We start from the raw sequence: 20,112 nt of genomic DNA, 5'->3' as shown, positions 1-20,112 counted from the left end.
AGGAGCATTATCAAACAAAATTTGACACCGAGCCACATAAGCAGATACTAGGACAGATGACCAAAAGCTTGGTCAAAGAGGTAGGTTTTCAGGAGTGTCTTAAAGGAGGAGAGGTAGAGAAGCGGAGAGGTTTAGAGGGGGAATTCCAGAGCTTAGAGCCTAGGCAGCTGAAGGCACAGCCACCAATGGTGGAGCGAAGGAAATCGGGGATGTGCAAGAGGCCAGAATTAGAGGAGTGCAGAGATCTCGGAGGGTTGTAGGGCTGGAGGGGGTTACAGAGAGAGGGAGGGGCAAAGCCACAATGGAATGAAAAGATCTCTTTTGGGGAGCTCTTGTATTTTTGTCGTAAAGTGGACTGAACTAAAGGCATATGTTGCTATACTTCACACATAATTCAGTCACAGGTACCCAGGACTCTCATCTGTCCACCATGACACTCCGCACTGGCGAAGAAAATGCCACATAAACCCTTCTGGTATAACTTTATAGAATATCAAGGCCTCTTGTATTTGAATCTCCAGATTTAATTGTGTTGAGAAAATGTTGTTTTTATGGTTTTCACTATCTTTTGAATTTCTCAATGGGTTGCTGTCCTTCAAGTGAACTTCATCCTGTGTGTTATTCTGTATGTGACGCACTGCAGCCTGTGAAGTATCACATATGTGATGTACTGCAACCTGTGTGTTATCCTGCATGTGATGTACTGCAGCCTGTGGGTTATCCTGCATGTGATGTACTGCAGCCTGTGGGTTATCCTGCATGTGATGTACTGCAGCCTGTGGGTTATCCTGCATGTGATGTACTGCAACCTGTGTGTTATCCTGCATGTGATGTACTGCAGCCTGTGGGTTATCCTGCATGTGATGTACTGCAGCCTGTGGGTTATCTGGATGTGATGCACTGCAGCCTGTGGGTTATCCTGCATGTGATGTACAGCAGCCTGTGGGTTATCTGGATGTGATGCACTGCAGCCTGTGGGTTATCTGGATGTGATGCACTGCAGCCTGTGGGTTATCTGGATGTGATGTACTGCAGCCTGTGGGTTATCTGGATGTGATGTACTGCAGCCTGTGTGTTATCCTGCATGTGATGTACTGCAGCCTGTGGGTTATCTGGATGTGATGTACTGCAGCCTGTGGGTTATCTGGATGTGATGCACTGCAGTCTGTGGGTTATCTGGATGTGATGTACTGCAGCCTGTGGGTTATCTGGATGTGATGTACTGCAGCCTGTGTGTTATCCTGCATGTGATGTACTGCAGCCTGTGGGTTATTTGGATGTGATGCGCTGCAGCCTGTGGGTTATCTGGATGTGATCCATTGCAGCTTGCGGGTTCCCTTGTGTGTAACGCACTACATTTTGTAAATTATCCTATTTGTAACACGCCATGTGTGTGTTGTCCTCTCATGATTATTTTATCAATCATTGTTTTGGAGAGGTTTTAGAGGCAGGTTGGCTCAGCTCCTGAAATCTGGAGCACACGGGCATCGGTAGCCTGCACTTACACCAATCAATGCTGCAAAGAACTAAATGAAACCAGGATAAAATCCTCTCATAAAGGTGAGACTGTGTATAAGAAATAATAGCTTGCAGGAGGACTGGATGATGCAGTTGGTTAGATATTGGCCTATCATCTCTTGAATCTGGGTTTAAATCAGTCTACAGGAAAAACTTTTTTACGCAGCGAGTGGTTAGGATCTGGAATGCACTGCCAGAGGGGGTGGTGGAGGCAAATTCAATCATGACCTTCAAAAGGGACCTGATAAGGAAATAAAATTGCAGTGCTACAGGGATAGGGCGGGGGAGTGGGACTAGCTGGAGTGCTCTTGCATAGAGCCGGCACGGACTCAATGGGCTGAATAGCCTCCTTCCATGCTGTAACCTTTCTATGATTCTAGATTAATGAGATGAAAATCTTTACTGCCTGTATGGGTTGTAGGTGAATCAAATTTGAACACTCTTGATCCAGCCTGGTTTGTGTGGGCCCACAGGACAAAACTGCATCTAATTTGGCAGTCTCAACCAGAGAGGACAACAGGATGGTGCGTATGGACACTGGTATATTAGGGGATCCTGCACTAAAGGTAGGGCTGAAGCATAATGGGCAGAGCTGTTGGAGACTTACTCTGCATCGAGCCATGCTGCAGTTGGGAGTGCTTGATGCAGATGAATGAACTCTCAGATAGATAAATAAATAAATAAATACTCATATCACACCATTTCACTTAGGCAAAAAACTGCAAATTTTTCTTAATTCGTTAATGGGATGTGGGCGTCGCTGGCGAGGCCGGCATTTATTGCCCATCCCTAATTGCCCTTGAGAAGGTGGTGGTGAGCCGCCTTCTTGAACTGCTGCAGTGCGTGTGGTGAAGGTTCTCCCACAGTGCTGTTAGGAAGGGAGTTCCAGGATTTTGACCCAGTGACGATAAAGGAACGGCGATATATTTCCAAGTCGGGATGGTGTGTGACTTGGAGGGGAACGTGCAGGTGGTGGTGTTCCCATGTATCTGCTGCTCTTGTCCTTCTAGGTGGTAGAGGTCGTGGGTTTGGGAGGTGCTGTCGAAGAAGTCTTGGTGAGTTGCTGCAGTGCATCCTGTGGATGGTCCACACTGCAGCACAGTGCGCCGGTGGTGAAGGGAGTGAATGTTTAGGATGATGGATGGGGTGCCAATCAAGCGGGCTGCTTTGTCCTGGATGGTGTTGAGCTTCTTGAGTGTTGTTAGAGCTGCACTCATCCAGGCAAGTGGAGAGTATTCCATCACATTCCTGACTTGTGCCTTGTAGATGGTGGAAAGGCTTTGGGGAGTCAGGAGGTGAGTCACTTGCCACAGAATACCCAGCCTCTGACTTGCTCTTGTAGCCACGATATTTATATGGCTGGTCCAGTTAAGTTTCTGGTCAGTGGTGACTCCAGGATGTTGATGGTGGGGGATTCAGCGATGGTAATGCCATTGAATGTCATGGGGAGGTGGTTAGACTCTCTCTTGTTGGAGATGGTCATTGTCTGGCGCGAATGTTACTTGCCACTCATGAGCCCAAGCCTGGATGTTGTCCAGGTCTTGCTGCATGCTGGCTCGGACTACTTCTTTATTTGAGGTTTGCGAATGGAACTGAACACTGTGCAATCATCAGCGAACATCCCCATTTCTGACCTTATGATGGAGGGAAGGTCATTGATGAAGCAGCTGAAGATGGTTGGGCCTAGGACACTGCCCTGAGGAGCTCCTGCAGCAATGCCCTGGGGCTGAGATGATTGACCTCCAACAACCACTACCATCTTCCTTTGTGCTAGGTATGACTCCAGCCACTGGAGAGTTTTCCCCCTGATTCCCATTGACTTCACTTTTACTAGGGCTCCTTGGTGCCACACTCGGTCAAATGCTGCCTTGATGTCAAGGGCAGTGACTCTCACCTCACCTCTGAAATTCAGCTCTTTTGTCCATGTTTGGACCAAGGCTGTAATGAGGTCTGGAGCTGAGTGGTCCTGGCAGAACCCAAACTGAGCATCGGTGAGCAGGTTATTGGTGAATAAGTGCCGCTTGATAGCACTGTCGACTACACGATTCCATCACTTTGCTGATGATTGAGAGTAGACTGATGGGGCGGTAATTGGCCGGATTGGATTTGTCCTGCCTTTTGAGGACAGGACATACCTGAACAATTTTCCACATTGTCGGGTAGATGCCAGTGTTGTAGCTGTACCGGAACAGTTTGGCTAGAGGCGCAGCTAGTTCTGGAGCAGAAGTCTTCAGCACTATAGCCGGGATGTTGTCGGGGCCCATAGCCTTTGCTATATCCAGTGCACTCAGCCGTTTCTTGATGTTACGTGGAGTGAATCGAATTGGCTGAAGACTGGCTTCTGTGATGGTGGGGATATCAGGAGGAGGCCGAGATGGATCATGCACTCGGCATTTCTGGCTGAAGATGGTTGCAAACGCTTCAGCCTTATCTTTTGCACTCACGTGCTGGACTCTGCCATCATTGAGGATGGGGATGTTTGCAGGGCCTTCTCCTCCCGTTAGTTGTTTAATTGTCCACCACCATTCACGACTGGATGTGGCAGGACTGTAGAGCTTTGATCTGATCCGTTAGTTGTGGAATCGCTTAGCTCTGATTATAGCATGTTACTTCCGCTGTTTAGCATGCATGTAGTCCTGAGTTGTAGCTTCACCAGGTTGCCACCTCATTTTTCGGTATACGCCTGGTGCTGCTCCTGGCATGCTCTTCTACACTCCTCGTTGAACCAGGGTTGATCCCCTGGCTTGTTGGTGATGGTAGAGTGAGGTGTTGACTGGAAGTCACCGGTTAACGGTTTTGGCTTAGTACACAGAGGAAGAGTCAATTCTCTCTTAATTCTCAATTCGCTTTATTAACGTTATTAGATCATGTACATACCGCTTATACGTCTAGTTAGATATAGGCATGCAGTTTACAGCAGGTTATACAGTTTTATACTCAAATTAGGATTTAAACGCACACCCACTAGCTGACTAACACTCCCTGAGTATTAGGATTTAAACGCACACCCACTAGGTTTTTCTGACGAACACCCCCCCCCCCACCCCCCGAGTGGTCACAGAATAGAAAGGATATTATATTACCCGGAAAGGAGAGATACTGCTGGCCAGGCAATTCTCTCTCTCACTCCCGACGTCGTCTCTACGTCCCTGACATAGGGTTCCCACTTCCACGAGGGTTAGTCTCCGGAGTCTCCCTCAAAAACACACCTCACTCTGGCACCAAGCCTGCAATGCTTCAGTTTTATTCCCAAGCCTGTTCCTTTGTCCCTGTAAGAAGCGGAACGAATTCAAACCGGTTCTGGCCAGTTCAGACCAGTGACTGAACTCCAGGTCACCTCAGTTCAAAAGGTCAGTGTCTTTGTTAGCACTTCGAATTAACCTCAATAGGTTTCTGCAGCCTCTGGCCAACAGAGGAATATGCCGGGCCATGAGGTTACAGATTGTGCTGGAATACAATTCTGCTGCTGATGGCCCACAGCGCCTCATGGATACCAGTTTTGAGCTGCTAGATCCGTTCTGAATCTATCCCTTTTAGCACGGTGATAGTGCCACACAACACGTTGGACGGTGTCCTCAGTGCAAAGATGGGACTTCGTCTCCACGAGGACTGTGCAGTGGTCACTCCTACCAATACTGTCATGGACAGATGCATTTACGACAGGTAGATTGGTGAGGACAAGGTCAAGTAAGTTTTTCCCTCACCACCTGCCGCAGGCCCAGTCTGGCAGCTATGTCCTTCAGGACTCGGCCAGTAGTGGTGCTACCGAGCCACTCTTGGTGATGGACATTGAAGTCCCCCACCCAGAGTACGTTCTGTGCCCTTGCTACCCTCAGTGCTTCCTCCAAGTGGTGTTCAACATGGAGGAGGACTGATTCATCAGCTGAGGGAGGGCAGTAGGTGGTAATCAGCAGGAGGTTTCCTTGCCCATGTTTGACCTGATGCCATGAGATTTCATGGGGTCCAGAGTCAATGTTGAGGACTCCCAGGGCCACTCTCTCCTGACTGTATGGGCTCGATTTTAGGGGCGGGTTTCCGGCGGGTTTCCAGCGGGGGGGCCCCGAAAATCCCGATCTCCGATCACGTGACCGGATTCGGACGAAATCCCGGCCACTTCCGGATACCTCGCTGACGTGCGGGGCTGCGCGCGCAAGCCCCGCTGGTGGGAATCCCGCAGGCAATTAAAGCCAGCGGGGTTCCACTTGAGAGCACTTAACTTGCTCGTTGTGGTCAGTTAATGAGCTGAAGCAGCTGTCAAAAGAGGAAGTGTGGGATTTTACGTTCAAAGCAGTCAGTTTCCCACACTGGGGGAAACAGGACCCTTCAAACCAGGCGTGTTGCAGCCAGCAGCCTGTGGCAGGTGCCAAGGTGCGCTCCACGGGGGAGAGCCCTCACCCACGCAGGAGGCCACCGCGTCACATAGGGCAACCCCTGCCCTCCACCAACCCCCGCCAAGCCAGAGGACAGACCGACACGAAACCGCAGCCCCAGTCCGAGGACCCACCCACCCACCCACCCTGCACAACCCCTCACACCAACACCTGCCAGATGGGTGGTGCGTTGACATCGTCGGAGGACGAACAGGATGACCAGCCCCAGCAGCCTCGCAGTCCACGCCGTCCGCCTTGGAGAGGTGGGGCCCCCCAACACGGTGCTGCGGCACACCCACCTGCACAGCAGGAGGGAGGGCAACCGCAGAGAGAGATGCGTCGCAGGAGGCACTACCCTCCGCACAGGGTGTACAGAGCGAGGCTCAGCTTCATGGACCTCTCCGAGGAGCAGTGCATACGGAGGCTCAGAGTCAATCGCCAGGTAGTCGCCGACATCTGCAGCCTCCTTAACGACGAGCTGCTCCCTGATGGACCAAGCAGCATCTTCTTACCTGTCGCCGTCAAAGTCACCAATGCCCTCAACTTCTTCGCATCCGGTTCCTTCCAGGGTGCCACCGGGGACATCACCGGGGTCTGTCAGTCCTCTGCACACAAGTGCATAAGGCAGGTCACCGATGGGTTGTTCCGCAGGGCCTCCCACTACATCAACTTCGCCATGGACGAGCGCAGCCAGATGGAGAGGGCGGTTGGATTCCATGCCATGGCCGGCTTCCCACGGGTGCAGGGTGTAATCGACTGCACCCACATCGCAATACGGGCACCTCCGCATGAGCCAGGGCTGTTCATCAACAGGAAGGGGTATCACTCCATGAACGCCCAGCTCATCTGTGACCACCGCCAGAGATTCCTACACGTGTGCGCCAGATACCCCGGCAGCTGCCACGATGCCTTCGTCCTCAGGGAGTCCGCCGTCCCGCCCATCCTGCAGGCACCCAACGCCGGCAACGGCTGGCTCCTCGGCGACAAGGGGTATCCCCTCCACACGTGGCTCATGACACCTCTGAGGAACCCCATCACCGAGCCGGAGCGTCGGTACAATGACAGCCACACTGCTACCAGGTCTACAATTGAGCAGACCATAGGGCTTCTCAAGATGCGCTTCAGGTGCCTTGATCGTTCTGGGGGAGCGCTCCAATACACACCATTCAGAGTGGGACGAATCATAGTTGTCTGCTGTGCCCTGCACAACATGGCCCAACAGAGAGGGGTGCCGCTGGAGGAGGCCCCATCCACACCCGCCACCCACATTGAGGAAGGCGAGGGCGAGGAGGAGGAGGAGGACGCGCCCGAGGATGTTGGACGACCCATGCGCCGAGCCGCGACTCACCGGGATGGTCGCCGGGCCAGGGAGGCACTCATACGTCAACGGTTCTCCTAGAGTCAGACACTGCGATGCGCTCGCATCTCCTCACCTGCACATGCGAGCGGCCATACCAGCCCCCTCCACTGAAGAGTGCTGCCAGTAATCCTGCACCCACAGCAGTGTGCCCAATGGGTGGCAGGAGGTGTTCGCCGTCATGATGGCCTCCACGGAATGCAACTATTGCACAAGCTGCGGAAGAATGGACGAGAGGTGGCAGGAGTGGTGAGAATAGACTATTTAATATCTGGAATGTGACATCATTTAAGAAACAAAGTACAAAATAATAAACACCCTGGTGTATTTCCTTTGTGATTATAAGGCCTTTGGAATTCTTCTCCGGGAACCCCTACGTGGTGCTACCCCTGTGGCTCCAGCAGAGGTAGTGGCAGGTTGCTCGTCTTCTTGCCTTGACCGGGTAGATGCTTTTGGCGGACGGCCCCTGGGTTTCGGTGCCCATGAGGGCACCTCCACAGACTGCTCCTCCTGCACCGGGGCAGGGGCAGACTCAGCCACCTGGAGAGGAGGCACCATTGCGGGTGCTGGTTGAGAGGTGGGCGACGGGTGGGACGTGGGGACGCCTTGAGAGGCGTCCCCGCTTCCATGTCCCCGGTCACCATCATCCCTCTCTTGGCCTCGGCCCACATCACCCCTTCCACCCTGCTGGACGGCAGTTTGGATGGCATGTGTGAGGCCTTGCAAGGCCACCCCTAGTGTATCCCTCAGCCTGTTGGTGGCGTCGGAATGTTGCTCACCCTGAATCCGTACAGACGTTGTGAGGGCCTGCAAGGACTCGAAGTGGAGCTGTGCGTGACGCTCGAGGGAGGCCAGCCTGTCCTCCACCGCAGACAGTCCCGCACCTACCCGCGACACTGTGTCGCCGGTACCCTCCTGTGCCTGCGCCACCAATGCCCACATGCAGGAGGTGGACTCCTCCATCGCCTGCGCTATTGTGGACAATGCGCGCGGCACCTCTGCCAGCACCTCAGCAATTAGCTGGTGGCCCTCGACGACTCTCCTTTTCTCTGGTGGCCCCCTGGGTTCAGCATCTGGGTCCGGCTGAGCAGAGCCTGGAGATGAGTGCTCCCTCCGTCGCGGACCCTCCGCGGCTGCCCCTGCCACCAGGGTCTGCTCATGCTCACTCGTGCGCAGTGACTCACCAAGTGCTACCCCAACTAGTTGGCGAGGGGGACCCACCGAGGTGCATGTCTCTGCGCTGGTGGATGGTTGGCTCTGATGTGACGATGCACCCTCAGAGACCGCCATGTCCTCTGAGGAATCGCCCTCCACGCTCGCTTGACCCAAAGACGGACCTGCAAGAGAACAGAGGGCACTTTGAGGCATGTGGACCAACTTGACAGTGCGCCTGATGGCAGGTGATGATACGGTCACTCGCGATCATGGGTGTTGAGTGTCAGCTTTCCCTTACCGGCCGTTTCGGCAGCGACACACTCGCCATCGGCCACCGACAGGCAATGTCGCGTGCGGGCGAGGTCGAGCGCCTCCACCTCTGCGTCGGTGAGCTCCACCACTTGCGGCGGCCCACCTCCGGTGCGTGCCCTTTCGCGGTTGTTCTTGCTCCTCTTCTCCTGTGAAGGCAAAACACAGATGTGTGAGTGGGTGCGTCTTGCATCGTGAGACGCATTGAGCATCGGTGTGGTTGGGTTGAGCGTGGCGCGGAACGGATGGGAGGAAGTGTGGGCCACGTGCCCATCCCATTGCATGGGGATTGGGGTGTGTGGTAGTGTTCGGGTGGGGTCAGGGACGGTGGGTACTTGCGTGCACGGCGAGGATGGTGAATGAGTGGCTGTGAGGATTGCTGATGGAGCGCAGTGGTGGCTGTGCAGGAGGGGGTTGTGATCTGCTTGGCGTGATGGTGGGGACGGGATGTGGGAGGGTGCGTTGGTGTACTCACCTTGCCAGACCTAGTCAGGTCATTGAAGCGCTTGCGGCACTGCTCCCAAGTCCTTGGGGTGTTGCCCCTGCTGCTCACCTCCGCCGCCACCTCTGCCCATGCCTTCCTGGTTGCGGCGGCAGGGAACTTGCGCCCATCCTCAGGGAAGAGTGTTTCCCTCCTCCTCCTCACGCCCTCCAGCATCAGCTGCAGTGCCAGATCTGAAAAACGGGGCGCAGCCTTTCCCCTTTGTTGAGCCATTCTCCCAGACCTCTTGCTTGCAGCAGGAGGGGCTTTGGGAGACTGCCCCTTTAACTGGAGCTCCTACATCGCGTCGACGGTACTGCGCATGCGCAGCCGGCCGGCACGCAGCTGGGGAGCGCAGAACCCGGAAGCAGGGCTTAATGGGTCCAATTATCCCGCGATCGCGTGGGGGACGCACACAATTACCCGTCCGCGTTTTCCACGCTCCCGGAGGACCACCCGCTGGGAACCCGCAGGCCTGCTAAATTCGAGCCCTATATCACTGTACCGCCACCTCTGGTGGGTCTGTCCTGCCAGTGGGACAAGACATACCCAGGGATGGTGATGCAAGAGTCTGGGACGTTGGCTGAAAGGTATGATTCTGTGAGTATGGCTATGTCAGGCTGTTGCTTGACTAGTCTGTGGGACAGCTCTCCCAATTTTAGCACAAGTCCCCAGATGTTAGTGAGGAGGACTTTGCAGGGTCGACTGGGCTTGGTTTGCCTTTGTTGTGTCCAGTGGTCCGTCCGGTTTTATTCTTATTATGACTTTTTTTAAGCGAGATTTTACAATTGAGTGGCTTGCTAGGCCATTTCAGAGGGTAATTAAGAATCAATAACATTGCTGTGGGTCTGGAGTCACATATAGGCCAGACCAGGTAAGGACGGTAGGTTTCTTTCCCTAAAGCACATTAGTGAACCAGATGGGTTTTTACAACAATCCGGTTGTTTTATGGCTACCATTACTGATACTAATATTTTAATTCCAGATTTTTATTTAATTAATTGAATTTAAATTCCCCAGCTGCCGTGGCAGGATTTGAACTAATGACTCTGGATTACTAGTCCAGTAATATAACCACTATGCTACCATACCTTGTGGTAGGTTTAGTAAAAGTAAACTGTAGACAATAGAAGAGAATCATTATAGCTGACTTTACTTAATTATATAACTTGCACCTGAGGTGTGTACATCTTTAGATACAAAAGTGACAAAAGACTCAAAACATTCTAAGTTTCTTACTGATACCAAACCTAGATCAGCATCTGGGATACAAAGTACCGGTAAAGTTTTTTGTCTGCCCCACACAAGGTGCAGCGCAATGGTATAAGACGACCTGGCAGAAGGCAGCCAAACACATCTCTCTTTGACAAGGATCTGTAATCAACTCCGACCTCCCCAATAGAAATCCTTAGGGATCTCCCCCGTCGGCAAGACTGAGTTCTGGGGAATGGCAATCATCAGATAAAATGGCACCTGGCTAGCCTTCTGCTAGCCTGACCTTTGGCAATGACGACATGTGTTTCAAGCTTTAAGACCTGCGGCCTCCTGCCACAGGCCTGAAGTGATTGAATAAACAAACGGAACAGTTGAAGTGATTGCTTATAGTCAGTTGCCCTAAGAAAAGGTTGACTGATCCACTGTGGCATTTCAGCCAGGCACGGGGAATGTGGATTCTCTTCCAATCAGATAAGCTAAGCCTGCAGTGAGCAAAAGTAACGTTAGGACAAAAGTCCCATTCACATAAACGTCAAAAGTATTGGCCGAGGTTTTTCTGGCTCGGGGGGGTATCGTCTGGCAGGACGGGACTTCTGCCAGCCTTGAAGATGCCCCCCCACCCACCCAAAGCTGACTTTCCCAACCTCTGGGTCATTTATACGCAGGGAAGTTTTGCCGAACTGGGGTCAGACTCTTGCTGTAAGCAGATCTCGGAGGCAGCCTCTGAGCAACCTGAAAAATGTACAAAATTCTTCTTTTTTTTTCTAAAAAAAAGAATTTGCCTCCTTCCCTTGTGTATGGACATGTTCCAAGAGCAATTGCACAATCCCCTCTCTGAGGAAAACTGAAATTTCCACTGAAATTTGAACACTGGAGGCCAGGATCCATTGGTGGTCCTGCCATCTAATGTTTTAATCCCTTCGTGGCCTTGCCCCTCCCTATCTCTGTAACTTCCTCCAGCCCTACAACTATCCAAGACCTCTCCATTCTTCTGACTCCGGCCTCTTATGCACCCATCCCCCGCTCCCCTCCCCTCTCCCTTCCACTGATAGCCATGGCTTCGACCATCTAGGAACTCCCTCCCTAAACCTCTGCCTCTCCACCTCTCTCCTCCTTTAAGACACTTCTTAAAATCTACCTCTTTGACCAAGCCTTTGGTCACCCTTCCTAGTAGCCCCTTCTTTGGCTCGGTATCCATTTTTGTCTGATTACGCTTCTGTGAAGCACTTTGGGATGTATTACTATGTTAAAGGCGCTATATAAATACAAATTGCTATTGTTGTCTAAAGTCTGTGTCTCACCTTAGTAAGCGTGTATATCCAGTGCAGCTTTTGAAGAGTTGAGAATCACCTGCCGGCAGGTGATGCAGTCCAGTATTCGGTATACTCAGTAAGGGGCTCTCTCTCATGATTCCTGGATCTCACCATATTTACCTAAAAATTGTGGAGAAAAGAGTGCACTCTGGATTGTGAGGGCGCGAGGTGCACTTACCAGAGTGACTGCTGATGCTGAAACCAAGAACATATCTAGTGCACAAACCTAAAAATGTGACAACTTGAGATATGACAGATCTCTTATCCGTCAGCTGTTAAACTCTTGAATTTCTAGCCAACCTGCTAAGCTTATGGATGAAACATGAAACCTGGAACTTTAAGATGGAGTCTGAGTGCTGGGGCTACCTATTACTTGACGCATATGAAACCCGTGGTGGTGAGATTACATCTGTTTGGCAATCTGACTCCAAGAAACCACGAGGACGGTCTCTGGGGGAAAAGGATGGAGACCTACAACTGTTTTTTTTTTAAATACAATTTATTCTGATTTCAGTTCCTTGAGAAGCAGGACTGCGAGAGAATACAGAGCATCCGAAACACCATGTGGGTGCATGCCAATCAGCTCTCCCAGGAGTGTGTGAGCAGTGACGAGGTAAGGGGTTATTATTTTCTCACTCACCCATGTCAGATTCATGCTTCTCTCTTCCATTTTAAAAAAAATTGCTGCCCCACCCCGACATGTGATGCATCATTTCTTACCTACCGTAATGAAAAGGCAGACAGCTGGCCTACTCCTTCAAAAGCAGTGTTATAAACTTTACAGTGGACTTGTATTCAAGCTGCTCTTAGATCTTTGGTTGCAAGGCAGGTCAGAATGAATCCTATACGTGGTGATAAATGACGGGCCAAGAAGATGGGCCGCATCACGTTAGTGGGTTCAGTTGGTGGGTTTTTAGCCGGGAGTTCAGACCAATTTATTACTTTTCTTTTGATGCCTCCTTCATCTTTCTTTCTGCTTCATTCTTAGATGTATGAAGAAATACGGAAGGTGCTGGAACAGTGCAACATACAGAAAGATCTTGAATTCTTCATAGACTTGAAAAGGACCGGTAACAACCCACCAGGTAGCGGGGGGGGAGGGCAGTGGTAGAACCCATTATAGATACTGTGCACTCCTGTAGAGTTTGTGAAACACTATCAAGCACACTTAAGGTTTAGCTTGCGTAATGAGGTAGAATGCTGAACCCCCAATCCAGTTGGGCCCAGGTGAATCCCAGATCCTGTTGGATTGTTTTGTGTTCATTCATAAATATCTGAATGTGACCAGTCACTTTGACTATGGATGTGAATGTCAAAGGTAAATGAGTAACTTGTTGCCTGGGCTGTGCTGAATTAGCTGCCGTTTCCTGGATTTGTAGTGAATCAGCTGATCTCAGCCAGAGCATTAGGGGGATTGCTGCAATTAGCCTCGGTGTTCCTGGGTGAGGGAGGGGGAAAATGAGCCACTGTTCCCGCTACTGATCCCTATCCAGTGACCGCTGCTGTAATTGCACGTGTGTATGTTACACAAGGACAGGATTAGGCTTGATGTGATGCCTGCAATGCACAAATAACCTGCTTATGTTCATTGGACTCATCAAAGGAATAACAGCCACTTGGATCAGGTATCAGGTACGCTGCAGGTGCCCGTGAAACCACTGTGTCGCAAGAGTAAGCACCTTCTGGAAGAAGGGTAGAAAATTGGGTGGTTGGGGGAAGCAGGCGCTTGTGTGTTTGTGTTGTATTAGCTTCCAACCGTCATGATGTGTGGCGGACATACAGCAGTTGGACCTATATGTATATCATGATGGCGATTAGATGCTGGCTCAGTTTCTCTGCTCTTAAGTAAAGGGCCGGCACGTCCCCCACAGAGAGGGAGAGAAAAGTAGAGATTCACCCCGACATCCGGTCTTGGTCAGCAGGTGTAAATTGACAGAGGCTTGGGAGTAGATCATCCGCGAGATAAGGTTTGCGGAACAGCAACTCGACACTGCAAGACGGGAAAGAAAATGTTATTTTATTGGTTTATAATAACAAGCTGTGTTTTATTCCATTCCTTTTATTCAGCCTCCATCCCATATGAGAATTATTACAGCGGGCAGAGAGGGCTGCCTCAGAGCCGAGTTCCTGTGACCCCGAGGTGAGAGTTGTAAAACAGCAAGTAAAGGAAAGGGGTTTCACAGATCACGATTGTTTATTCACTCTGATCAAGTTCCTTCAATTTGTTCCAGTGTCTATTTCCCATGGTGGGGGGAAGGAAACCCTGTAAAATCAGACACTTTCGTACCACAAATGAGTCCAGTCTCAAATCTGACAACTTTATGTGTACTGAGTACAGTATATGGTCTCCCATGAATTGAGTATGTATCTCATCCCATCTCCTGGGGTGGGCCCTCAATTTTCAAATTGGAAACTGATCAAAAGTTGGGAAAATAATTTTTAATTTAGTGGTACAAGATGGGTAATAGTGAGAAGTTGGTCCAGGATGGGTAATAGTGAGAAGTTGGTCCAGGATGGGTAATAGTGAGAAGTTGGTCCAGGATGGGTAATAGTGAGAAGTTGGTCCAGGATGGGTAATAGTGAGAAGTTGGTCCAGGATGGGTAATGGTGAGAAGTTGGTCCAGGATGGGTAATGGTGAGAAGTTGGTCCAAGATGGGTAATGGTGAGAAGATGGTGCAGGATGGGTAATAGTGAGAAGTTGGTCCGGGATGGATAATGGTGAGAAGTTGGTCTGGGGTGGGTAATAGTGAGAAGTTGGTCCGGGATGGGTAATGGTGAGAAGTTGGTCCAGGATGGCTAATAGTGAGAAGATGGTGCAGGATGGGTAATGGTGAGAAAATGGTCCGGGATGGGTAATGGTGAGAAGTTGGTGCAGGATGGGTAATGGTGAGAAGTTGGTCCAGGATGGCTAATAGTGAGAAGATGGTGCAGGATGGGTAATGGTGAGAAGTTGGTGCAGGATGGATAATGGTGAGAAGTTGGTCCAGGATGGGTAATGGTGAGAAGTTGGTCCAGGGTGGGTGATGGTGAGAAGTTGGTCCAGGGTGGGTAATGGTGAGAAGTTGGTCCAGGGTGGGTGATGGTGAGTAGATGTCAGTCATACCTTCTTGTCGATTGTTGGGCATTGTAAGCAGAGGGCAATAAGAAACATACAGTAAATAAATGCATGGCTCCTCTGATATATAGTAATGAGCCTCATAGACCAGAAAATTGGTTTGTAGAGTGAGCTGATTTCAGCTGTGGTGGCGATGATGGCCTCTGTGTCTCTGGGCTAGGGATGGAAAAAAGTACCAGCCAGGATTCCTGTTCCTAGTTGTCAGGCAGTGATCTCTAATGGAAAGTGTCTGTGGATTTTGGGTGTGGACAACATAGCTTGACAGGTGTCTCCCCTTGATCAACAACCAGCCAATAATTACTGTCCTGCTCATATTCGGTGAGTTACTGGAGGTTTGCTTGTGCATGTGGAACTGTACCCCAGCATGAATTGGTTACTTCAAGAGAAGAGGGGGAAAAAATAAAAGCTTTCCCAGAAGTTTGAGTAAAAGAACAACTGAGGGTGACATACATAAAGGTGTAGTCTTCATTTCCTAATTCAGACCATGGTGAGATTTAACTAATTAATAATGTAACAATGGATGGATGTTATTGCCTGCATATTCTAAACTTATTTTGGTCATGATATTTTGGGCTTGTGGAATAGAAATAACTCATAATCTTTCCTTCTTTTCTTCAGACGTATGGCTGTGCCAAACCCTCAGAATTCAGCGTGTAAGTAGCTACCCTTACACATTGTTAATGAATTACATTAAAGTCAAAGCAATTAAGTTCATTAAGACATTCAATCAGTTCCTTATAAGCTACAAGGTTTTTTTAGGTCTTATGTTTGTATCTTATAATTTGGGCAATGGGTTGATGCTACACTGCCCTACCCTGCCCACCCCTCCAGCATCAACCCATTGCCCAAATTATAAGATACAAACATAAGACCTAAAAAAAACCTTGTAGCTTATAAGGAAGTCCACCCCAGTCCATCACCGGCATCTCCACATCATGGCTTATAAGGAACTGATTCAATGTCTTATGTCACATGAAGTGTCTGTTGTCAGTTCAGCTGTAGATTTGAGCAGGAAAAAACATGCAGCCAGAACCCAAGAGCATTCCATCCACAGGGATTAGAAACTGAGAAAATCTGGTAGAACGATTTGTGACCCCATACGTGTCCATAGCAAGACTTGTCTCTGTGGGTCTCATGCTATCTCACTTGCTGTCAGTTCTCTATTATGTTAACAATTTTTCAAAATAATTCTTTATGATTCTAGTTTTGATTTCACTGTTCCCAGCTGTGTCCTTCCCATCACATGGAAGCATAGCCTTGTGTCTTTTTGGTGGTACTTATAGGATTGGTGAGAAAAGTGAATCCATGTAATGAATTAAGAGACTACAGATTTTGGCTTTAGTTGATGCTTTGTAGATCTTCTCAGACTGGAGGCTTTTCAATGTCCTCACTCTCTTTGTTTATTCGCTTATTACAGATGAGCCACAATACGCCACATGTGGAGACAGTGATTACAGTTTCATTCGGCACCATTAGCAGTGTAAGTACTTCACGCTTTCCAGTTTTCCCCTTTTTTCTTCTCTCTTTCTTATGGTAGTAACCATTGTTCCTGGTCTCTGGTACCTTTCTCAAATGGTTATTCTTAATGTGTCAGTCTAAATAATGAGTGTCAACAGCCTGTTAAATGATGAGGGCATCAGCTGAGGTCAGTGTCTATCTCACTCATTCTTACCTGCAGGAGTCACTGGATAGGGATCGAGCGTGGGCCTAGAACAGAATCTGTGGAACTTCACTAGCCCAGTGTTGTCCAATACATTAGCTGCTAGCCACGTGTGGCTAATTGGGAACCCGGATGTAGCTAATTGCATTTTTGATTAGAAAATAAAAAATGAGTTAGAGGCACTGTCATTGAGCATGTGATCTCAGTACTCCTATTGCATGATGTATACATGTTTACGTTAACCTTTTTGTGCATTGTTGGTAAAATGATACGATGGAAAGCAGAGAGAGAATTAGTGTTTTTTGATTGTTATGTGTGCTTTACTTCCTTGGTTACTGCTTATTGGTTATTTGCTAAAATGGTGCGTAACATGGAACATCATGGAAACACCTGCAACACTGTATGGAGGGAGGAGCTGTCATTGTGCTCAGTTCGGCCAATCGGAATAACCGCTGCAGGCCAGCAGAAGAAAGCAATCCCAACCAATAACTATCCGCTCCAACAGGACATGTCATGGCAAAGCACAAACAGCATCCAACTGCGATGGTGTGTCTCATTGTGTGAGTCAACATTCTGATAAATTCATGCCAGAACTGGTAAAAGAGAAAGACTGCAAAGTTCTTTACTGAATGGTTGTAAATGTTTGTTAAGTAAGTGTACACGTGAAGTACATTTACCTGTAATGTATATAAAATGTTTTCTACTAAAATTAGTGCTTGTGGTTATAATGGTGTTGCCGCAACCACAACTGTGGCTAGTAAGCGATTTTTTAAAATTATTATTGGACAACACTGCACTAGTCACTGCCCTTAAACAGAGCTTTTCCTTTTTTACTTCTCGTTTTCTAATATCAAGGCATTTTCCATTCAGCTAGTTCATTAAATATTAATTTGATGAGCCCTAATCTCATTTAAAAGCCTCACAAAGAACTTTATTAAGTGCCTTTTGAAAATGCAAGTAAATTATATTTACTGGATAGCCACTTTAAAGAATTCAAATTGGTTGCGTGAACCATGGTCTAATGCTTCTAAGCTAATTACTTTTTCTTTTCAATTTATGTTTCCGCCTCTGCTGAAGGCACCGAAAGCCACCCAAATAGCACCACTGTTTATCCAAACCTTATTCGTCAAATCTATAGGCTATTTGTCAATGGCTCAGATCCTCAAATGTCACTGAATTTAGTGAACACCGCCATCAACACCTAAAAACAGATTATCTGGTCATTATCACATTGATTGTTTATACAGATCAGCCATGATCTAATTGAATGGTGGAACGGGCTCGAGGAGGTAAATGGCCTAATCTTGTTCCTATGTTCCTGTGCTGTTTGTGGGACCTTGCTGTGCGTAAATTGGCTACAGCATTTCCTACAACAGTGACTACACTTCAAAAGTACTTCATTGGTTGTAAAACGCTTTGGGACGTCCTGAGGCCATAAAAGGCGCTGTATACATGCATGTCTTTCTTTCTTGGTTGTAAACAATTTTACAACACCAAGTTATAGTCCAGCAATTTTATTTTAAATTCACAAGCTTTCGGAGGCTTCCTCCTTCCTCAGGTAAATTATGTATTTGGTATAGACCTGTGCTTTGTAGCTCTTTCTTTCTTGGTGTCATTGAAACTGGCTTGTTGTAGTTGCATCCTGTGCTCCCATCACTTGTATCATTTCAAGCCCAGATGTCATCTCTTCTTTTGCTTCATTTACTTTCTCCTCCATACTTTGGATATCTTCATAACCTTGCTATTTCATGATGTGGAGATGCCGGTGATGGACTGGGGTTGACAATTGTAAACAATTTTACAACACCAAGTTATAGTCCAGCAATTTTATTTTAAATTCACAAGCTTTCAGAGGCTTCCTCCTTCCTCAGGTAAATGTTCAGGAGCTCCTCGAAGCCTACGCATTTATACATATAGAACAATACATGGTGTTTACAGAATGCCCCTGCAACTGCCCGTTGCCAAGGCAATCACCGTGTTCAGACAGAGAGGTGGCACCTGCAGAACCCCCGAATACACATTCAACAAAAAAACAAACAGGAAAAAAAACAGAGAGAGGCAGAAACATCCGGAAACATGCCTCTCTCTGTTTTTTTTCCTGTTTTTTTGTTGAATGTGTATTCGGGGGTTCTGCAGGTGACACCTCTCTGTCTGAACACGGTGATTGCCTTGGCAACGGGCAGTTGCAGGGGCATTCTGTAAACACCATGTATTGTTCTATATGTATAAATGCGTAGGCTTCGAGGAGCTCCTGAACATTTACCTGAGGAAGGAGGAAGCCTCCGAAAGCTTGTGAATTTAAAATAAAATTGCTGGACTATAACTTGGTGTTGTAAAATTGTTTACAATTGCTATTTCATAACCTTGCCAGATACCATGGAATCCAATACTATGTATTTGGTATAGACCTGTGCTTTGTAGCTCTTTACAGATATGCTTGTTTGGGCCTTGAGCAGCTCTCTTTTCTGCTGCAAATTGTTCACGCATTTTGCTTCACTTTGTAATTCAATTATAATCATCTTAAGCTCATCCAACTGTGCGCATTTGAAACAAACTCTGAGATTTGCCTAATTCGTCCCCTTTTTTTCATCGGCCCATCACTAGTTCAACCCCTACTTCTTTGTTAACTTATCAGCCTTTATCCTTTCCCCTCATCAGCCTTTATCCTTTCTAAGTTTAATTTTCCTCTTCTTAAAAAAAATATTTTTGCTGATCGTTTGAGACCTTGGTACCACTGACATTGAAAAGTATCTTTACGCTGTAAAAGCTTTCACGTCATGTGAGTTCATCAGTTGTGACTCTTCACTCTCCCTGTAATACATGTGCTTTCAAACTGGGGTCTGCAAGGGGTCACAGGATGTTCCCAAAGTTTTCAGAATACTGACTGCCTCTCATCAGATTTCTATGTTTTTCGACTTGCTAGCACGTTATTTCTGCTGCTGTGTACTCAGAAAAAATGTTTTGTTCAGCAGTTTTCCTGTTTTCTGTTGAGTAACTGACTGGACAGGACAGGGGTCCTTGGGCCTGTATCAATATTTCTAGGAAGTTCCTGGGCTTGTATCAATATTTCTGGGGAGGTGTGTACCAATACTTCCAGAGGGTTCACAAAGAGGGTATTAATATTCACAGGGGGTCCCCAGAAGGTGCATTAATGTTTGTAGTGAGCACCTAGGACCACTTGCGGACAGTCCGTGAGTGTGTCAGCAAACATAGGGAATCCATGGACATCTATTAATATTTGCGGAAGGTCCCTGGCAGCATTAATATTGGAGGGAATCCCTGGGATTATCATCAATTTTTGCAGGGGATCCCAGGGAATGTATCAATATTTTCTGGGGATCTCCCACACAGAAAGATTGAAGAACTGCTGTTAAGGCAGTGCCTCTGAACAGGGGCAAACAGGAGATTTTACCCTCCTGTTCCCTGTGGCAACAAATGTTTATAACACTGACCTGCTGAGAATTTTTAAAAATTGTTTGATTTAGGTGTGATCAAAATCGCAACAGTAATAACTCAAATTTTGATGAACTTCCCTGGAGTTCTACTGTTGTGGAGCCTCAAATGAACATTACACAAATGATACCTACCTGGCTTTTGGAGGCTGAGACAACAATTTAT

General features: G+C 48.2%; 1 protein-coding gene across 2 annotated transcripts in view; it reads left to right on the top strand.

Annotated features, from left to right (window-relative positions):
* The window catches only part of pstpip2 (proline-serine-threonine phosphatase interacting protein 2), a 130,083-nt gene that overhangs the window by 103,572 nt on the left and 6,399 nt on the right, over nucleotides 1–20,112 (top strand). Inside the window, exons 10-15 of one of the 2 annotated variants that reach the window (XR_010962680.1) lie at nucleotides 12,233–12,331; nucleotides 12,707–12,803; nucleotides 13,786–13,858; nucleotides 15,453–15,487; nucleotides 16,252–16,314; nucleotides 16,513–17,054. Coding sequence is in view for 1 of the 2 variants with exons in the window: in XM_067982949.1 (XP_067839050.1) it covers nucleotides 12,233–12,331; nucleotides 12,707–12,803; nucleotides 13,786–13,858; nucleotides 15,453–15,487; nucleotides 16,252–16,310 (363 nt within the window). In the remaining variant the exon portion in view is untranslated. The remainder of the gene's footprint in view (nucleotides 1–12,232; nucleotides 12,332–12,706; nucleotides 12,804–13,785; nucleotides 13,859–15,452; nucleotides 15,488–16,251; nucleotides 16,315–16,512; nucleotides 17,055–20,112) is intronic. The other variant, XM_067982949.1, reaches the window with a different exon arrangement.

This window comes from Heptranchias perlo, chromosome 1, assembly GCF_035084215.1.
Source record: "Heptranchias perlo isolate sHepPer1 chromosome 1, sHepPer1.hap1, whole genome shotgun sequence".
In the NCBI taxonomy this organism is placed as follows: domain Eukaryota; kingdom Metazoa; phylum Chordata; class Chondrichthyes; order Hexanchiformes; family Hexanchidae; genus Heptranchias; species Heptranchias perlo.
This window is presented reverse-complemented; position numbering and strand designations above follow the sequence as displayed.